General features: G+C 49.2%; 2 protein-coding genes across 2 annotated transcripts in view; both read left to right on the plus strand.

The window, feature by feature from the left end:
* med27 (mediator complex subunit 27) overlaps positions 1 to 6,682 on the plus strand; it is a 10,714-nt gene extending 4,032 nt beyond the window's left edge. The window contains exons 3-8 of the mRNA XM_030061017.1: positions 656 to 786; positions 2,265 to 2,358; positions 2,760 to 2,867; positions 2,954 to 2,995; positions 3,103 to 3,180; positions 6,467 to 6,682. Coding sequence (XP_029916877.1) covers positions 656 to 786; positions 2,265 to 2,358; positions 2,760 to 2,867; positions 2,954 to 2,995; positions 3,103 to 3,180; positions 6,467 to 6,601 — 588 coding nt within the window. The 3' untranslated portion in view covers positions 6,602 to 6,682. The remainder of the gene's footprint in view (positions 1 to 655; positions 787 to 2,264; positions 2,359 to 2,759; positions 2,868 to 2,953; positions 2,996 to 3,102; positions 3,181 to 6,466) is intronic.
* Positions 6,683 to 8,428: 1,746 nt separating this feature from the next.
* Positions 8,429 to 13,458, plus strand: LOC115365537 (splicing factor, proline- and glutamine-rich-like). Its single transcript, XM_030060597.1, has 4 exons — positions 8,429 to 8,464; positions 8,902 to 9,376; positions 11,823 to 11,973; positions 12,743 to 13,458. Exons 2-4 carry the CDS (start codon positions 8,934 to 8,936, stop codon positions 12,851 to 12,853), a joined length of 705 nt encoding a protein of 234 aa, XP_029916457.1. The 5' UTR covers positions 8,429 to 8,464; positions 8,902 to 8,933; the 3' UTR covers positions 12,854 to 13,458.
* Positions 13,459 to 15,316: the final 1,858 nt, after the last annotated feature.

Genomic DNA, 15,316 nt, shown 5'->3' on the forward strand with positions numbered 1-15,316 from the left:
TTCTCTCACACAGGAATAATTTGCCCCCCAAAAACATTAAGAGCTAATTAATTGTTCCATTTTAAATGTCCCTAAAATGTTGTGACACGCCTCTAAAAATACTTTGGATTATCAAATTTCCTTTAATAATCTCTCTTGTGTGTTTTCCTCTCCTCCAGAGTGTCAGCTCTGTACAGCAGGCAGCTGTTAGCCAGGCTGAAGCTGCTTCACATCACATCACAGCCTCTCTCTCAGACAGAGAGTCGTCGGCAAAATCTAACGGGTTTGATCGGTCAAGGAAAATCCTTTCACGCCGTAATGCTCTCCAGGATCCTCAGTGATTGGACAGGCCACGGTTTGGCAAACAGCTGATTGGCCAGGGGGCGGAGCTTTATGTAGGATTCAATCCTATCCTGAAGCGTTCAGGATAGGATTAGGATCAGAGGTGAACCAGCTTTGTGATACAGCAAATCCGGAGTTGAGCCTGAAGGCATCTCGCTAACCCTTTAATCCGCTTCCTGATCCAGGCCTCTGGAGAGAGATCAGCCTGATCCAGGCCTCAGGTGTGACACCTGAGACTCTGTCGTCTCCACTAGCAGGACCCCGACTTCTGCCTGCTTCTGTTTACCTGTGTTTGTTTACCTGTGTTTGTTTACCTGTGTTTGTTTACCTGCAGCTTCAGTATCATGCTGGTCTAGCCTCCAGTTTGTTGAACCAGCAGTCACTCAAACGATCAGCCAATCAGATGGGAGCATCAGCCAAGAGGCGGCCCAAAGTCCAGCCCAGCACGCTGGTCCTGCCCCCACAGTGAGTACTGCACTGTACTGCATACTGTACTACACTGATACTGCACTGTACTGCATACTGTACTACACTGATACTGTACTGTACTGCATACTGTACTACACTAATACTGCACTGTACTGCATACTGTACTGCACTGTACTGCACTGTACTGCACTGTACTACACTGATACTGCACTGTACTGCATACTGTACTACACTGATACTGCACTGTACTGCACTGTACTACACTGATACTGTACTGTACTGCATACTGTACTACACTAATACTGCACTGTACTGCATACTGTAGTACACTAAGCGTACTGCTCAGGGCTCCACGTAAACCTTCAGCCTGACGCCCAGAGGGTTAGCGTAGCGTAGCTGACGGAGGGTTAGCGTAGCGTAGCTGACGGAGGGTTAGCGTAGCGTAGCTGACGGAGGGTTAGCGTAGCGTAGCTGACGGAGGGTTAGCGTAGCGTAGCTGACGGAGGGTTAGCGTAGCGTAGCTGACGGAGGGTTAGCGTAGCGTAGCTGACGGAGGGTTAGCGTAGCTGACGGAGGGTTAGCGTAGCGTAGCTGACGGAGGGTTAGCGCGGCTGACGGAGGGTTAGCGTAGCGTAGCTGACGGAGGGTTAGCGTAGCGTAGCTGACGGAGGGTTAGCGCGGCTGACGGAGGGTTAGCGCAGCGTAGCTGACGGAGGGTTAGCGTAGCGTAGCTGACGGAGGGTTAGCGCGGCTGACGGAGGGTTAGCGTAGCGTAGCTGACGGAGGGTTAGCGCAGCTGACGGAGGGTTAGCGTAGCGTAGCTGACGGAGGGTTAGCGCGGCTGACGGAGGGTTAGCGCGGCTGACGGAGGGTTAGCGCAGCGTAGCTGACGGAGGGTTAGCGTAGCGTAGCTGACGGAGGGTTAGCATAGCTGACGGAGGGTTAGCGTAGCGTAGCTGACGGAGGGTTAGCGCAGCTGACGGAGGGTTAGCATTGCTGACGGAGGGTTAGCGTAGCGTAGCTGACGGAGGGTTAGCATAGCTGACGGAGGGTTAGCGTAGCGTAGCTGACGGAGGGTTAGCGTAGCGTAGCTGACGGAGGGTTAGCGTAGCGTAGCTGACGGAGGGTTAGCGTAGCGTAGCTGACGGAGGGTTAGCGTAGCGTAGCTGACGGAGGGTTAGCGCAGCGTAGCTGACGGAGGGTTAGCGCAGCGTAGCTGACAGAGGGTTAGCGTAGCGTAGCTGACGGAGGGTTAGCGTAGCGTAGCTGACAGAGGGTTAGCGTAGCGTAGCTGACAGAGGGTTAGCGTAGCGTAGCTGACAGAGGGTTAGCGTAGCGTAGGTAGCCTCCGGCTTCCTTGTTTGTTTGTTTGTTTGTTTGTGTGTGTGTTTGTCTGCAGAGCGACTGCATGAACGTCCAGAGTCCACAGAACCATAAATCAGCCTTAACTCTTTTCTGTTCTCTGTGTGTGTGTGTGTGTGTGTGTGTGTGTGTGTGTGTGTGTGTGTGTGCAGGTATGTGGATGATGTCATCTCTCGGATCGGCAGGATGTTTCCTGACATGTCCATTGAGCTGTTCAGACCCAATGGGACGTCTGCTGTGCTGCTGGTACACACACACACACACACACACACACACACACACACACACACAGCCTGAACACTCACCCTGCTGTTTTGTTGTGTCTTTTCAACTGCAACACACCCAAACTACCAGTACTACTACTACTACTATAACTACTACTACTATAACTACTACTACTGTACTACTACTACTATAACTACTACTACTGTACTACTACTAGGACCGCTGGCACCACTACTACTACCTCTCCCCTGTCTGTCTCTCCCCTGTCTGTCTCTCACCTGTCTGTCTCTCACCTGTCTGTCTCTCCCCTGTCTGTCTTACCTGTCTGTCTCTCACCTGTCTGTCTCACCTGTCTGTCTCTCACCTTTCTGTCTCTCCCCTGTCTGTCTCACCTGTCTGTCTCTCCCCTGTCTGTGTGTCAGGTGACGTTGGGGAAGGTGTTGAAGGCGATCGTCGTGATGCGTTCACTGTTCATCGACAGGACAATCGTTCGGGGTTTTAACGAGAACGTTTACAACGAGGACGGAAAGGTCAGAGGTCACGCCCACCTGCTTTGTCACTACGGTAACCTCTGTTGTCTGTTACCATGGTGACCTCTGTCCTTCTGTCTCCTCAGCTAGACATCTGGACCAAGTCACAGTACCAGGTGTTTCAGAAGGTACCACACACACACACACACACACACACACACACACACCCACACACACACACACACACCCACACCCACACCCACAGATGCACTCTGATTGGCTGTGTTGTTGCTAGGTAACAGACCACGCCACCACAGCTTTGCTGCACTACCAGCTGCCTCAGATGCCTGATGTCGTCGTTCGGTCCTTCATGGTGAGTCACCAGTCAATAACCAATAACCAGTAACTATTGATCAATAACCAGAATCCAGTTTCAGCTGTTCCCAGTGAGTGCCCTGTGACACTTCCTGTGATATCACTTCCTGTGTCAGCAGACTGGCTGTGATGTCACACCAATCAGACGCCAGCGTTTCATTTATTACATTATTGATTTGATATATATGATTTATATTATTTATTCACCTTATATAGGGCATTTCCCAGTTTGGGATCAATAAAGTATACCTGCCTATCTACCTATCTGTTATTCACCTTATATAGTTGATGTGTTTGATATGATCTGTGCTGTCAGTGGTTGTTTTTGATAGAGCAGGAACTTCCAGTTCATTTCTCTCATTGACTTTTAGAAGGATCAGTGTTTGAAGAGCGTTATGTCTTGAATGCCGACGATCCCCCAAGAGACGCATCATGACTTGATTTCATAAAAACAGTTGAATGACCCTTCGCTAAGCCCCGCCCTACAAGGGCGCCTGTCCAAGCCTTTTGTATTTACAGTTATCACGCTTGTATCGTTTGAACGTGTCAGTCTGCCTCCCAAAACACTGGAACCACACTGAGTCACACCGAGTCACACCGAGTCACTCTGAGTCACACCGAGTCACTCTGAGTCACACCGAGTCACACCGAGTCACACCAAGTCACTCTGAGTCACTCTGAGTCACACTGAGTCACAGAGTCACTCTGAGTCACACTGAGTCACTCTGAGTCACACCGAGTCACTCTGAGTCACACCGAGTCACTCTGAGTCACTCTGAGTCACACCGAGTCACTCTGAGTCACACCGAGTCACTCTGAGTCATACCGAGTCACACCGAGTCACGCTGAGTCACAGAGTCACTCTGAGTCACACTGAGTCATAGAGTCACTCTGAGTCACACCGAGTCACACCGAGTCACTCTGAGTCACACCGAGTCACACCGAGTCACACCGAGTCACACCGAGTCACACCGAGTCACTCTGAGTCACTCTGAGTCACTCCGAGTCACTCCGAGTCACTCTGAGTCACACCGAGTCACACCGAGTCACTCTGAGTCACACCGAGTCACTCTGAGTCACTCTGAGTCACACCGAGTCACTCTGAGTCACACCGAGTCACTCTGAGTCACACCGAGTCACACCGAGTCACTCTGAGTCACTCTGAGTCACACCGAGTCACTCTGAGTCACTCTGAGTCACACCGAGTCACGCTGAGTCACAGAGTCACTCTGAGTCACTCTGAGTCACACCGAGTCACTCTGAGTCACTCTGAGTCACACCGAGTCACTCTGAGTCACACCGAGTCACACTGAGTCACATGGCGTCACTCTGAGTCACATGGCGTCACTCTGAGTCACACGGCGTCACTCTGAGTCACACGGCGTTCACTCTGAGTCACATGGCGTCACTCTGAGTCACTCTGAGTCACACGGCGCTCACTCTGAGTCACTCTGAGTCACACGGCATTCACTCTGAGTCACACGGCACTCACTCTGAGTCACTCTGAGTCACACGGCGTTCACTCTGAGTCACACGGCGCTCACTCTGAGTCACTCTGAGTCACACGGCGTTCACTCTGAGTCACTCTGAGTCACACGGCGCTCACTCTGAGTCACATGGCGTTCACTCTGAGTCACTCTGAGTCACTCTGAGTCACATGGCGTTCACTCTGAGTCACTCTGAGTCACTCTGAGTCACATGGCGTTCACTCTGAGTCACATGGCGTTCACTCTGAGTCACTCTGAGTCACTCTGAGTCACATGGCGTTCACTCTGAGTCACTCTGAGTCACACGGCGCTCACTCTGAGTCACACGGCGTTCACTCTGAGTCACTCTGAGTCACTCTGAGTCACTCTGAGTCACATGGCGTCACTCTGAGTCACATGGCGTCACTCTGAGTCACTCTGAGTCACATGGCGTTCACTCTGAGTCACATGGCGTCACTCTGAGTCACTCTGAGTCACATGGCGTTCACTCTGAGTCACATGGCGTTCACTCTGAGTCACTCTGAGTCACTCTGAGTCACACTGAGTCACACGGCGTTCACTCTGAGTCACTCTGAGTCACTCTGAGTCACTCTGAGTCACATGGCGTTCACTCTGAGTCACATGGCGTTCACTCTGAGTCACATGGCGTCACTCTGAGTCACATGGTGTTCACTCTGAGTCACATGGCGTTCACTCTGAGTCACATGGCGTTCACTCTGAGTCACATGGTGTTCACTCTAAGTCACATGGCGTTCACTCTGAGTCACACGGCGTTCACTCTGAGTCACACGGTGTTTACTCTGAGTCACATGGCGTTCACTCTGAGTCACATGGCGTTCACTCTGAGTCACTCTGAGTCACTCTGAGTCACTCTGAGTCACATGGCGTTCACTCTGAGTCACATGGCGTTCACTCTGAGTCACATGGCGTTCACTCTGAGTCACATGGCGTTCACTCTGAGTCACATGGCGTCACTCTGAGTCACATGGTGTTCACTCTGAGTCACATGGCGTTCACTCTGAGTCACACGGCGTTCACTCTGAGTCACACGGCGTTCACTCTGAGTCACATGGCGTTCACTCTGAGTCACATGGCGTCACTCTGAGTCACATGGTGTTCACTCTGAGTCACATGGCGTTCACTCTGAGTCACACGGCGTTCACTCTGAGTCACATGGTGTTCACTCTGAGTCACACGGCGTTTACTCTGAGTCACACGGCGTTCACTCTGAGTCACACGGCGTTCACTCTGAGTCACACGGCGTTCACTCTGAGTCACATGGCGTTCACACTGAGTCACATGGCGTCACTCTGAGTCACATGGCGTTCACTCTGAGTCACATGGTGTTCACACTGAGTCACATGGCGTCACTCTGAGTCACATGGCGTTCACTCTGAGTCACATGGCGTTCACTCTGAGTCACATGGCGTTCACACTGAGTCACATGGCGTCACACTGAGTCACACGGCGTTTACTCTGAGTCACATGGCGTTCACTCTGAGTCACACGGCGTTCACTCTGAGTCACACGGCGTTCACACTGAGTCACATGGCGTCACTCTGAGTCACATGGCGTTCACACTGCGTGTGTGATTGGTGGAGTTCAAATGAGGTTTTAAGCAGAAGAGGACTTTCCGTTTGATGCTCAGCCTTCAAAATAAGAGCACAGTGGTTTAAATATGCTCTCTCTTTCCCCACCTGTCTGTCCTCCTTCACCTGTCTCTGTATTTGTCACTCTCTCTCTTACCTGTCTCTCTTTCCACCTGTCTGTCTCTCTCTGTACCTGTCTGTCTGTCAGACCTGGTTGCGGAGCTACATTAAGCTCTTCCAGTCGTCCTGTCAGCGCTGCGGCCGCTTCCTGCAGGACGGACTGCCACCAACATGGAGGGACTTTAGGACCCTGGAGGCTTTCCATGACACCTGCCGCATGTAGCCGGACAGACACACATGCACGCACACGCACACGGTTTTTTTTTTTGTTTAGTTTGTAAAGTGAGTTTTTTTTTGTTAAATTGTAAAGAAACTTCAATAAAGTTTTTTTTTTTTCAGTTTCTAAACCTGTGTGTGTTTCTGTGAGATATGATGAGGTCACGATGAGGTCATGATGAGGTCACGATGAGGTCATGATGAGGTCGTGACAAACTGGATGTGTGTGGTGGGATCAGTGTGTGTTTATTTCCACCTGTATGATGTGCAGCTACACTGCATGTAATAATACACATACATATCGAATACTCAATAAATTCAATACATACATAATGAGACATGAAAAGATGAGCAAAGTTGTGATGAATCTCATCACAAATTAATATTAAGAATAGAATAGAATAGAATATTGTCATTGTACAACGAAAGTACAACGAAATTGAATGCAATCCTTTGGTGCATGAGTAAAAGATGAAAAGATTAAAAAAAACTACACATACTGTAAATTAATAATAAATAATGTTAGCTCCATGTATTGCACTTAACAGAATGAATGTCACATCACACAGCTTCATGTGCAGCACGTGAGTTAGTTTTAGTTTTCAGCAGCAGCTCTGGGATAAAAACCTGTTAAGCCTGTTTGTTCTTGCTTTAGGAGTCCTGCACGTTCAGACTGTGTGACCGCGGTGGGACGGGACCTTCTGAATGTTTTTGGCTTTTTTGAGGCAGCGGGAGCTGTACAGTTCTTCCAGTGAGGGGAGAGGGCAGCCGATGATCTTGATTCTCTGGAGTGACTTCCTGCCTGCGGCTGTGCAGCTGCAGTTGTTCTGACGCTCTCTGCCGAGCAGCGGTAGAAGGCTGCCAGCACCTTCACAGGGAGTTGGTGTTTCCTGAGCAGTGTGAGGAAACACAGTCTCTGCTGGGCCTTCTGAACCAGAGCTGTGGTGTTGGAGCTCCAGGTGAGCTCCTCCTCGATGGTGACGCCCAGAAACCTGAAGTCGGCCTCCCTCTCCACTCCGTCCCGCTGATGAACGGGCTGAGTTTCTGTTTTGTACCTCCTGTAGTCTACTGTGACCTCCTTGGTCTTGGTGGTGTATTTTTGGTGTATATTAGTATTCATATGAAGTAATCATGTCTGTGACCCTCAGATCAGATCCCAGCTGCCTCTCATCACTTTTATTAAAATGAGACTTTCAGGTTCTCTTTTCATGTCAACATGACAAGATAAAAAACAGTATTTAATTAAATAACAATGAACTCTTTCAAGTGTGTGGTGTCTGTAGCTGTCTCACCTGGTCAGCACCTGGGGCTCACCTGTCCGCCTCTCTGGGGGTTTTTCTGGCCGCTCTGAGGATGAAGTCGGGGGAGTCGCCTTGTTTTGTTTGTTGTGAAGCCACAGAGCCTGGCAACAGGGAGTTTGGCTTAAAATAAACATGCATTGAATTTAAAATGATCTATTCAGAGGTCAGATGAGTGATGCTGCGTCGGCTCTTGAGTTTAAATGGTTGTCAAAAGTGTCTGAATGCATCATAACAACAATAAGGAAGAAGAGGAAGAAAGAAAACAAAGATAAAGTGAATTTTTCAGTTACAGTCCAGACACAGTGATTCTCAAAGAAAGTGCCTGAGCAGATTCTCCAGCACAGCAGGGGGCGCTGTGCAAAAAAAAAAAAAAAAAAAAAAAAAGAACAACAGAAGAAAGACGTGGTGAAGGAAGCTCTCCTGCAGGTTGGTAACTGCTCATTTTCCATCTTTATTTCATTTATAATAATCAGCACCTCCAAAGACCAAAGAGCTTCACAAACAGTAAAACAGGAACAAGGTAAAGCAGGTGGACCAGGTGCCGAGGACACCTGGGACGTCCAGGTCAGGTGAGACAGCTGTGGGGGGAAAAACACTCAAACTGAACATGGAACCAGTTAAAAGATGAAAACAGCTTGAGAAGGTAAAAAGCCAAGGAATAAAAATAGATCTTAAGACGCGTTTTTATTAACAGTTCAGGAGATTCAGTTCGTCTAACGAGCGGCTGCCTGAGCACACCTGAGCACACCTGAGCACACCTGAACACACCTGAGCACACCTGAGCACACCTGAACACACCTGAACACACCTGAGCACACCTGCCTGAGCACACCTGAACACACCTGAACACACCTGAGCACACCTGCCTGAGCACACCTGCCTGAACACACCTGAGCACACCTGAGCACACCTGAGCACACCTTAGGGGGGCTGTTAGCTGCTAGCTGTTAGCTGTTAGCTGTTAGCTGTTAGCTGCTAGCTGCTGTCTTTCTGTCTTTCTGATCAGAAGCACAGACAGGAACAGAGCATCGACTTCACATGACTGACAGTTTCCTGGACCCAAGTCTCCACCCTGGTCCCAGGGCTGGTCCTTGTACCAGCTCTGGGCCCAGTCCTGGTCCTGGTCTTGGTTGCGGTGCTGGTCCCGGTGCTGGTCCTGGTCCCGGTGCTGCTCCTGGTCCTGGTGTTGATCCTGGTCTCAGTCCCGGTCCTAGTCCCGGTCTTGGTTGCGGTGCTGGTGCTGGTTCTGTTGGCTTGTCCTGCCAGGCCGAGCTCAGTCCAGACCAGCAGAGTCTGTCAACCATCGAGTCCCGAGCTCTGCAAGAGGCTCCGCCCCCTGAGGAGGCTCCGCCCCCTGAGGAGGCTCCGCCCCCTGAGGAGGAGGAGGGTCTGAATGACTTTCAGAGGAAGATGAAGAACGAGCATCACCAGGCGCTGAGAAACAGCAGCAGTGGCTGTGTTCTGCTGGAGCGACACCGCAGGTGTACACACACACACACACACACACACACACACACACACACACACACACACACACACACACACATACACACACACACACACACACACACACACACACACACACACACACATACACACACACACACACACACACACACACACACACACACACACACATACACACACACACACACACACACACACATACACACACACACACACACACACACACACACACACACACACACATACACACACACACACACACACAGGTTATGTTCTCTCTTGTGAAACCTGTCCCCTGTCCCCTGTCCCAGCAGCTGGATTATAATCCCTGGGCTTTCTCTTAGTTTTCTGGCTTCACTCCTGATGTTCAGTCCCATGAAGCTTCAGCTCGCTGACTGAGCCCAGGCTTTTCCAATCTAGATCTGTGCGCTCACAGAAAAAGGGCGGGGTTTGCTGCAGACGACCAATCACAGACAAGGAAAAATCCACCTGAGCCGCATACTTTACAACGGAGGAGCAGACAATAATCTGAAATAAATACGAGGAATATAAATCCATCATCCAGGCAAAAAGCAACACAGCTGCAGCCGCAAGGAATGCTGGGAAAAAATCACCGACTGTGTCGACTCAGAATCAGAATCACTTTTTTGTCATTTTCCCCGTGAACCTTCACACATGAGGAGCACCAAGTGTCGTTTCCCCTCGGTCACCTGCAGCACAACACACACACACACACACACACACACACACACACACAGCCTCTGATACACATAAGAGCTGAAACTGAAGACGTGGCAGAGACACACCTTTCAAAAGAGCCCAGCGTGTGCGAGTGATGACATCATCACACAGGTAAACTGGCTGTTTACCTGTGTGATGACGTGCTGTTCATATCAAAAGAACTGTACGGCGTCACACAGGTAAACTGGCTGTTTACCTGTGTGATGACATCATCACACAGGTAAACAGCCAGTTTACCTGTCCACCCCAGCCTAACCCTAACCCTGAGCCGTGATCACCTGGAACCTGTTAGAACCTGTTAGAACCTGTTAGAACCTGTTAGAACCTGTTAGAACCAGAGGCCTGTACCATAAAGCTGGATTAACATAGTCGGGCTTTCTCTTAGTTATCTGGCTTCACTTAACCAGACATCAGCACTCAGGATTTTGGGGACCATTAAGCCGGCTATCAACTCGCTAACTCAACCCAGGCTTTCCAATCTAGATCTGTGCGCGCTCACATAAAAAGGGCGGTGTTTGCTGCATGCGACCAATCGGAGACATGGAAAAATCTACCGGAGCCGCATACGTCACAACCGAGGAGTAGACAATAATCATTAATAAATACGAGGAATATAAATCAATAATCCAGGCAAAAAGCAACAAAGTTGCAGCTGCCAAAAGCCGCAAGGAATGCTGGCAAAAAATCGCTTACTGTGTCAATGCGTAAATTAGTGGGATTATAATCTGACTTCCCCACCATGACGGCACGAGTAGATGTGACTGCAGTAACATTTGTGTGTTCAGTAAATGAATGTGTCTCCCACTCAGCCGTGCACTCCTGCAGAGGAACTGGCCCTCTCTCACAGTGAGGGGCGACCCTCGCTGGGCCGCTGCCCTCAGTTTGAGCTTCAGCAGAATCATCACTTTGATTCAACTGATTTTGATATTTCATTTTATAAAGCATCTGACGCCTCGTGATTATTCTGCTGGTTAAAATATTATTTCACTGTCACTTAAAGACTGTAAAACATTTGGCACCAACTCTCATGTGGACTTTTCAGGGCAGCCAGCCTAAATACTAAATATGAGCAAACTAATGGAAACCTAAAGGAGCCCAGAGGCTGGCCTGGATTTTATCAGACTTTTATTTAACCCTCTGAATTAAATTCCCCTCATTTATTTTCAAAAATATTTTTTAAAAAATCATTACATCAGTCTACAAGATCAATTTTTGGTTGGGCAGTGCAGAGTCATGAGTAAAAATAAATACAAGAAGAATTGTAAAATGTATTAATTTTAATTTTATAAAAGAAGAAGAAAGGGAAAATGGGCAGGCCATTTTCCAAGACAGCTGATTGGTCAGTAGGCGGGGCTTTTCTACCTGCTGAGCTCTTATCCTGAACTTCACCTGCTCCGGAGCAGGTTAGGTGTTCAGCATACGTTACCACGGCAACGTAGCCCGATAAAAAGTAAGCCACCTTTATGGTACAGAAAAGCCAGGGTTAAGCCTGAAGTTAGCTCACTAAGCCCAAATCCAGCTTTATGGTACAGGCCTCAGGTGCAGACACATCCTAAACTTTACTGAGAGGAGGCGTGTTGATGCTGGACGGAGGCGGAGCGCCCTCTGCTGCTGCAGGACGTGACACACCAGGAAGTTGCACTTTATTTTGAAGGACTTATCTGTCCTCTGTCTTCACTCGCATAACCTCACATTCTGATGATGTCATCACTGTGACAGGAAACGCATCACTCAGAGCTGCAGCCGGCTGCGACAGCTGCTACCCACAATCCCTGGCGGCCGCGTTGACATGGTAACGGTGCTGGAGATGACTGTGGCTTTCCTTGAGACAGTTCAGGAAGTAGTCCCGGCCCAGGACCACGAAACACAGGTACACCAGGAACAGTGTTGGGACCAATTACTCACAAAACTAATAAGATACAATTACTAATTACTTCTGTAAAAAAGTAATTTTGATTACTACTCAATTACTGCTGCAGAAGAGTAATTCAATTACTGGGGAAAGTAGTTTTTATGATTACTTTTTTCTTTTCTTAAATCCTCTTATTAATGCACATATTTTTGTGTTGCTGTTGCAGTGTGGACATTGCTGTCAAATTTCATCTGTCATTGTCAGTGTTGGACACGTTATTTTGAAAAAGTCATTCATTATAGTTTAAAGTAGTGATGCCAGCTTGTCCAGGTGGGGAATTGAACTTGTGGTCTTCTGTACGACAGGCAGAGATACTATCTGCTCTGCCGTCGGAGAACACAGACGATTCTTCTAATTTGTGCTGAGTCAGTCTCCATGCATGTTGATAAGTTACGAAAAACTGCAAAGTCCGACCGGTTTGAAAATTGACACACCGCTTTTCCTCCACAAGACGCACATTTTTCGAACAGGATAGTAAAATAATAATAATAATTATTAGTGGTAAGTAACGGCGCATTTTATTGTCAGTAACGGCGTTACAACGGGGGAAACAGTCATTTCTTTGATTACTCGTTACTGATAAAAGTAACGCCGTTAGTAACGCCGTTACTCCCATCACTGACCAGGAAATAGCCTGGTACTGCTTGTTGCTGTTCAGACCTGCTGTTAGTTACAGGTGTGTGTGTGTGTGTGTGTGTGTGTGTGTGTGTGTGTGTGTGTGTGTCAGCTGTGGCCTCCTGCTGAGCTTCATGGTGATTGGCTGCTGCAGAGTCAGGCGACCAGGAAGCTGGGACACAAGATGGCCGCCAAGCTGAAGAGAAAACAGCAACTGATGTGACATCACGCTGCACATCACCCAGCCTGTCTGTCTGCCTGTCTGTCTGCCTGTCTGCCTGCCTGTCTGTCTGCCTGTCTGTCTGTCTCTCTGATGCCCTCAGTAAAGCGTTCCCTGACAGTCTCTGTCTGTCTGCCTGTCTGTCTGTCTGTCTGCCTGCCTGTCTGTCTGCCTGTCTGTCTGTCTGTCTGTCTGCCTGCCTGCCTGCCTGCCTGTCTGCCTGTCTGTCTGTCTGCCTGTCTGTCTGCCTGTCTGTCTGTCTCTCTGATGCCCTCAGTAAAGCGTTCCCTGACAGTCTGTGTGTCTGTCTGCCTGTCTGTCTCTCTGATGCCCTCAGTAAAGCGTTCCCTGACAGTCTGTCTGTCTGTCTGCCTGTCTGTCTGTCTGTCTGTCTGACAGTCTGTCTGCCTGTCTGTCTCTCTGATGCCCTCAGTAAAGCGTTCCCTGACAGTCTGTCTGTCTGTCTGCCTGTCTGTCTGTCTGTCTGTCTGACGTCTGTCTGCCTGTCTGTCTCTCTGATGCCCTCAGTAAAGCGTTCCCTGACAGTCTGTCTGTCTGTCTGCCTGTCTGTCTCTCTGATGCCCTCAGTAAAGCGTTCCCTGACAGTGTGTGTGTGTGTGTGTCTTTATTCGAGTGTGTGTTGTTGGGTTTTAAATGTTTCTCTGTGCTTTCAGAATAATGGAGCGTCTGGTTAGGCTCTAATCTGTTATTGTGATCTTATTTTGAAATGGTTAGGATCAGGGTTTGGATTGGTTTAGGTCTAGTTCAGAACAACATGGCAGCTCATGCCAAACATAAATTGACGGATTTATCAATGAAAATGACATAAAGGTGGCTTTTAAATCACTTTTCTATCAATATTGTTAAGTTTGCACGAGCTGGTTTCCGTGGTAACTGGCTTGTTTTGGTTGTTTAGTTTTAAATTTTGAGCAAGGACCATTTCACCACGAGGGTTTCAGTTTCCAGGGTAAGGAACCAGGACCCTGAGCCTGACCCCTGTCCTTGACCCCTGAGCCTGACTCTGACCCCTGACCCCTGACCCCTGACCCCTGACCCCTGAGCCTGACCCCTGTCCTTGACCCCTGGGCCTGACCCCTGAGCCTGACTCTGACCCCTGACCCCTGAGCCTGACTCTGACCCCTGACCCCTGACCCCTGACCCTGAGCCTGACCCCTGTCCTTGACCCCTGGGCCTGACCCCTGAGCCTGACTCTGACCCCTGAGCCTGACTCTGACCCCTGAGCCTGACCCCTGACCCCTGAGCCTGAGCCTGACCCCTGAGCCTGACTCTGACCCCTGACCCTGAGCCTGACCCCTGAGCCTGACCCCTGAGCCTGACTCTGACCCCTGACCCTGAGCCTGACTCTGACCCCTGACCCCTGACCCTGAGCCTGACCCCTGAGCCTGACTCTGACCCCTGACCCTGAGCCTGACCCCTGAGCCTGACCCCTGAGCCTGACTCTGACCCCTGACCCCTGCCTCCTGCTGTGTTGTAACGACTGAGTGGCTCCTTAGAGTCCTGAGGGCTGTTCCATGAAAGCAGCTAAAGAAAGCTGTGCTTACGTGATGCAGCCTGGCTTGAATTAGCGTCAACTTTCACTAAAGCCTCAACCCGTTCCACTAACGCGATTCAGCCGCGTCAAGTCAGCGCTAATTCTAGCCACGTTTGAACAAGCCTCAGGTGTGTGCACGTTCACGGGGCACATAAGCAGCCCAGAACAGTCGATTGTCGAAACGAAGATACAACTGTCTCAAAAGGAGGAGAAAAGGAGAGCCTCGACATTTTCAGCGGCGGAGCAGACACTGCTGATGGAACTATATGAAGAATATAGGGAAATCATCACAAACAGGACTGACTTTTGGCATAGGCGCTATAGGCAACGGCCTAGGGCGCCATCTGCTGGAGGGGCGCCGCTAACGGCCAGAGGGGCGCCGGCCACCTGCGAGACACCGTCGGGATATGGAAATCAAAAAACTGGAGACGGAAGTAAGTATAAATTTAAACACAACAGAAAGCCACGGTTTGGACTGTATTTAATGCTTTCATTCTTTGTCTTCACAGCTTGAACAAAACTATGATGATTGAGTTTGTTTTGTTGTTTTTTTGGGTTGTTTTTTTTTTTTTTTTTTTTGAATGGTTAATAAATGATTTCAAAACTTAGGCACAGTCTTTCTGAAATTATACATGCAACAATCCAAATAAAAAGGGATCATTCCAAAAGTGGGATGACCATGAATCCAGTTGGGATTAACTGAAATATGTGTTCTTGTAAACGTCCCTCACCTGTGTCAGCTGACCTGTTGGCTTCGGGCAGAATAGAGGCGGGTCATCACAAAATGCGGGTGGGAAATAAAATAAGACGTCTTTTTTATTTAACCTCATGTTCTTTTTAACTCCTTTATGTTCAACGCTTGTTGTTGCATTTGATGTATGACTTGTGCTATATGAATAAAATATGATTGAGTA

The sequence above is a fragment of the Myripristis murdjan genome, chromosome 9, assembly GCF_902150065.1.
Source record: "Myripristis murdjan chromosome 9, fMyrMur1.1, whole genome shotgun sequence".
Taxonomy (NCBI): Eukaryota; Metazoa; Chordata; class Actinopteri; order Holocentriformes; family Holocentridae; genus Myripristis; species Myripristis murdjan.

Bases quoted from the DNA above. Each gene is read 5' to 3' on its own strand.
- LOC115365537 (XM_030060597.1), top strand. From the start codon at position 8,934: ATGACTGACAGTTTCCTGGACCCAAGTCTCCACCCTGGTCCCAGGGCT. The intron at 9,377-11,822 runs GTGTACACACAC...TCACTGTGACAG, and splicing joins CTGCTGGAGCGACACCGCAG to GAAACGCATCACTCAGAGCT. The intron at 11,974-12,742 runs GTACACCAGGAA...TGTGTGTGTCAG, and splicing joins CCCAGGACCACGAAACACAG to CTGTGGCCTCCTGCTGAGCT.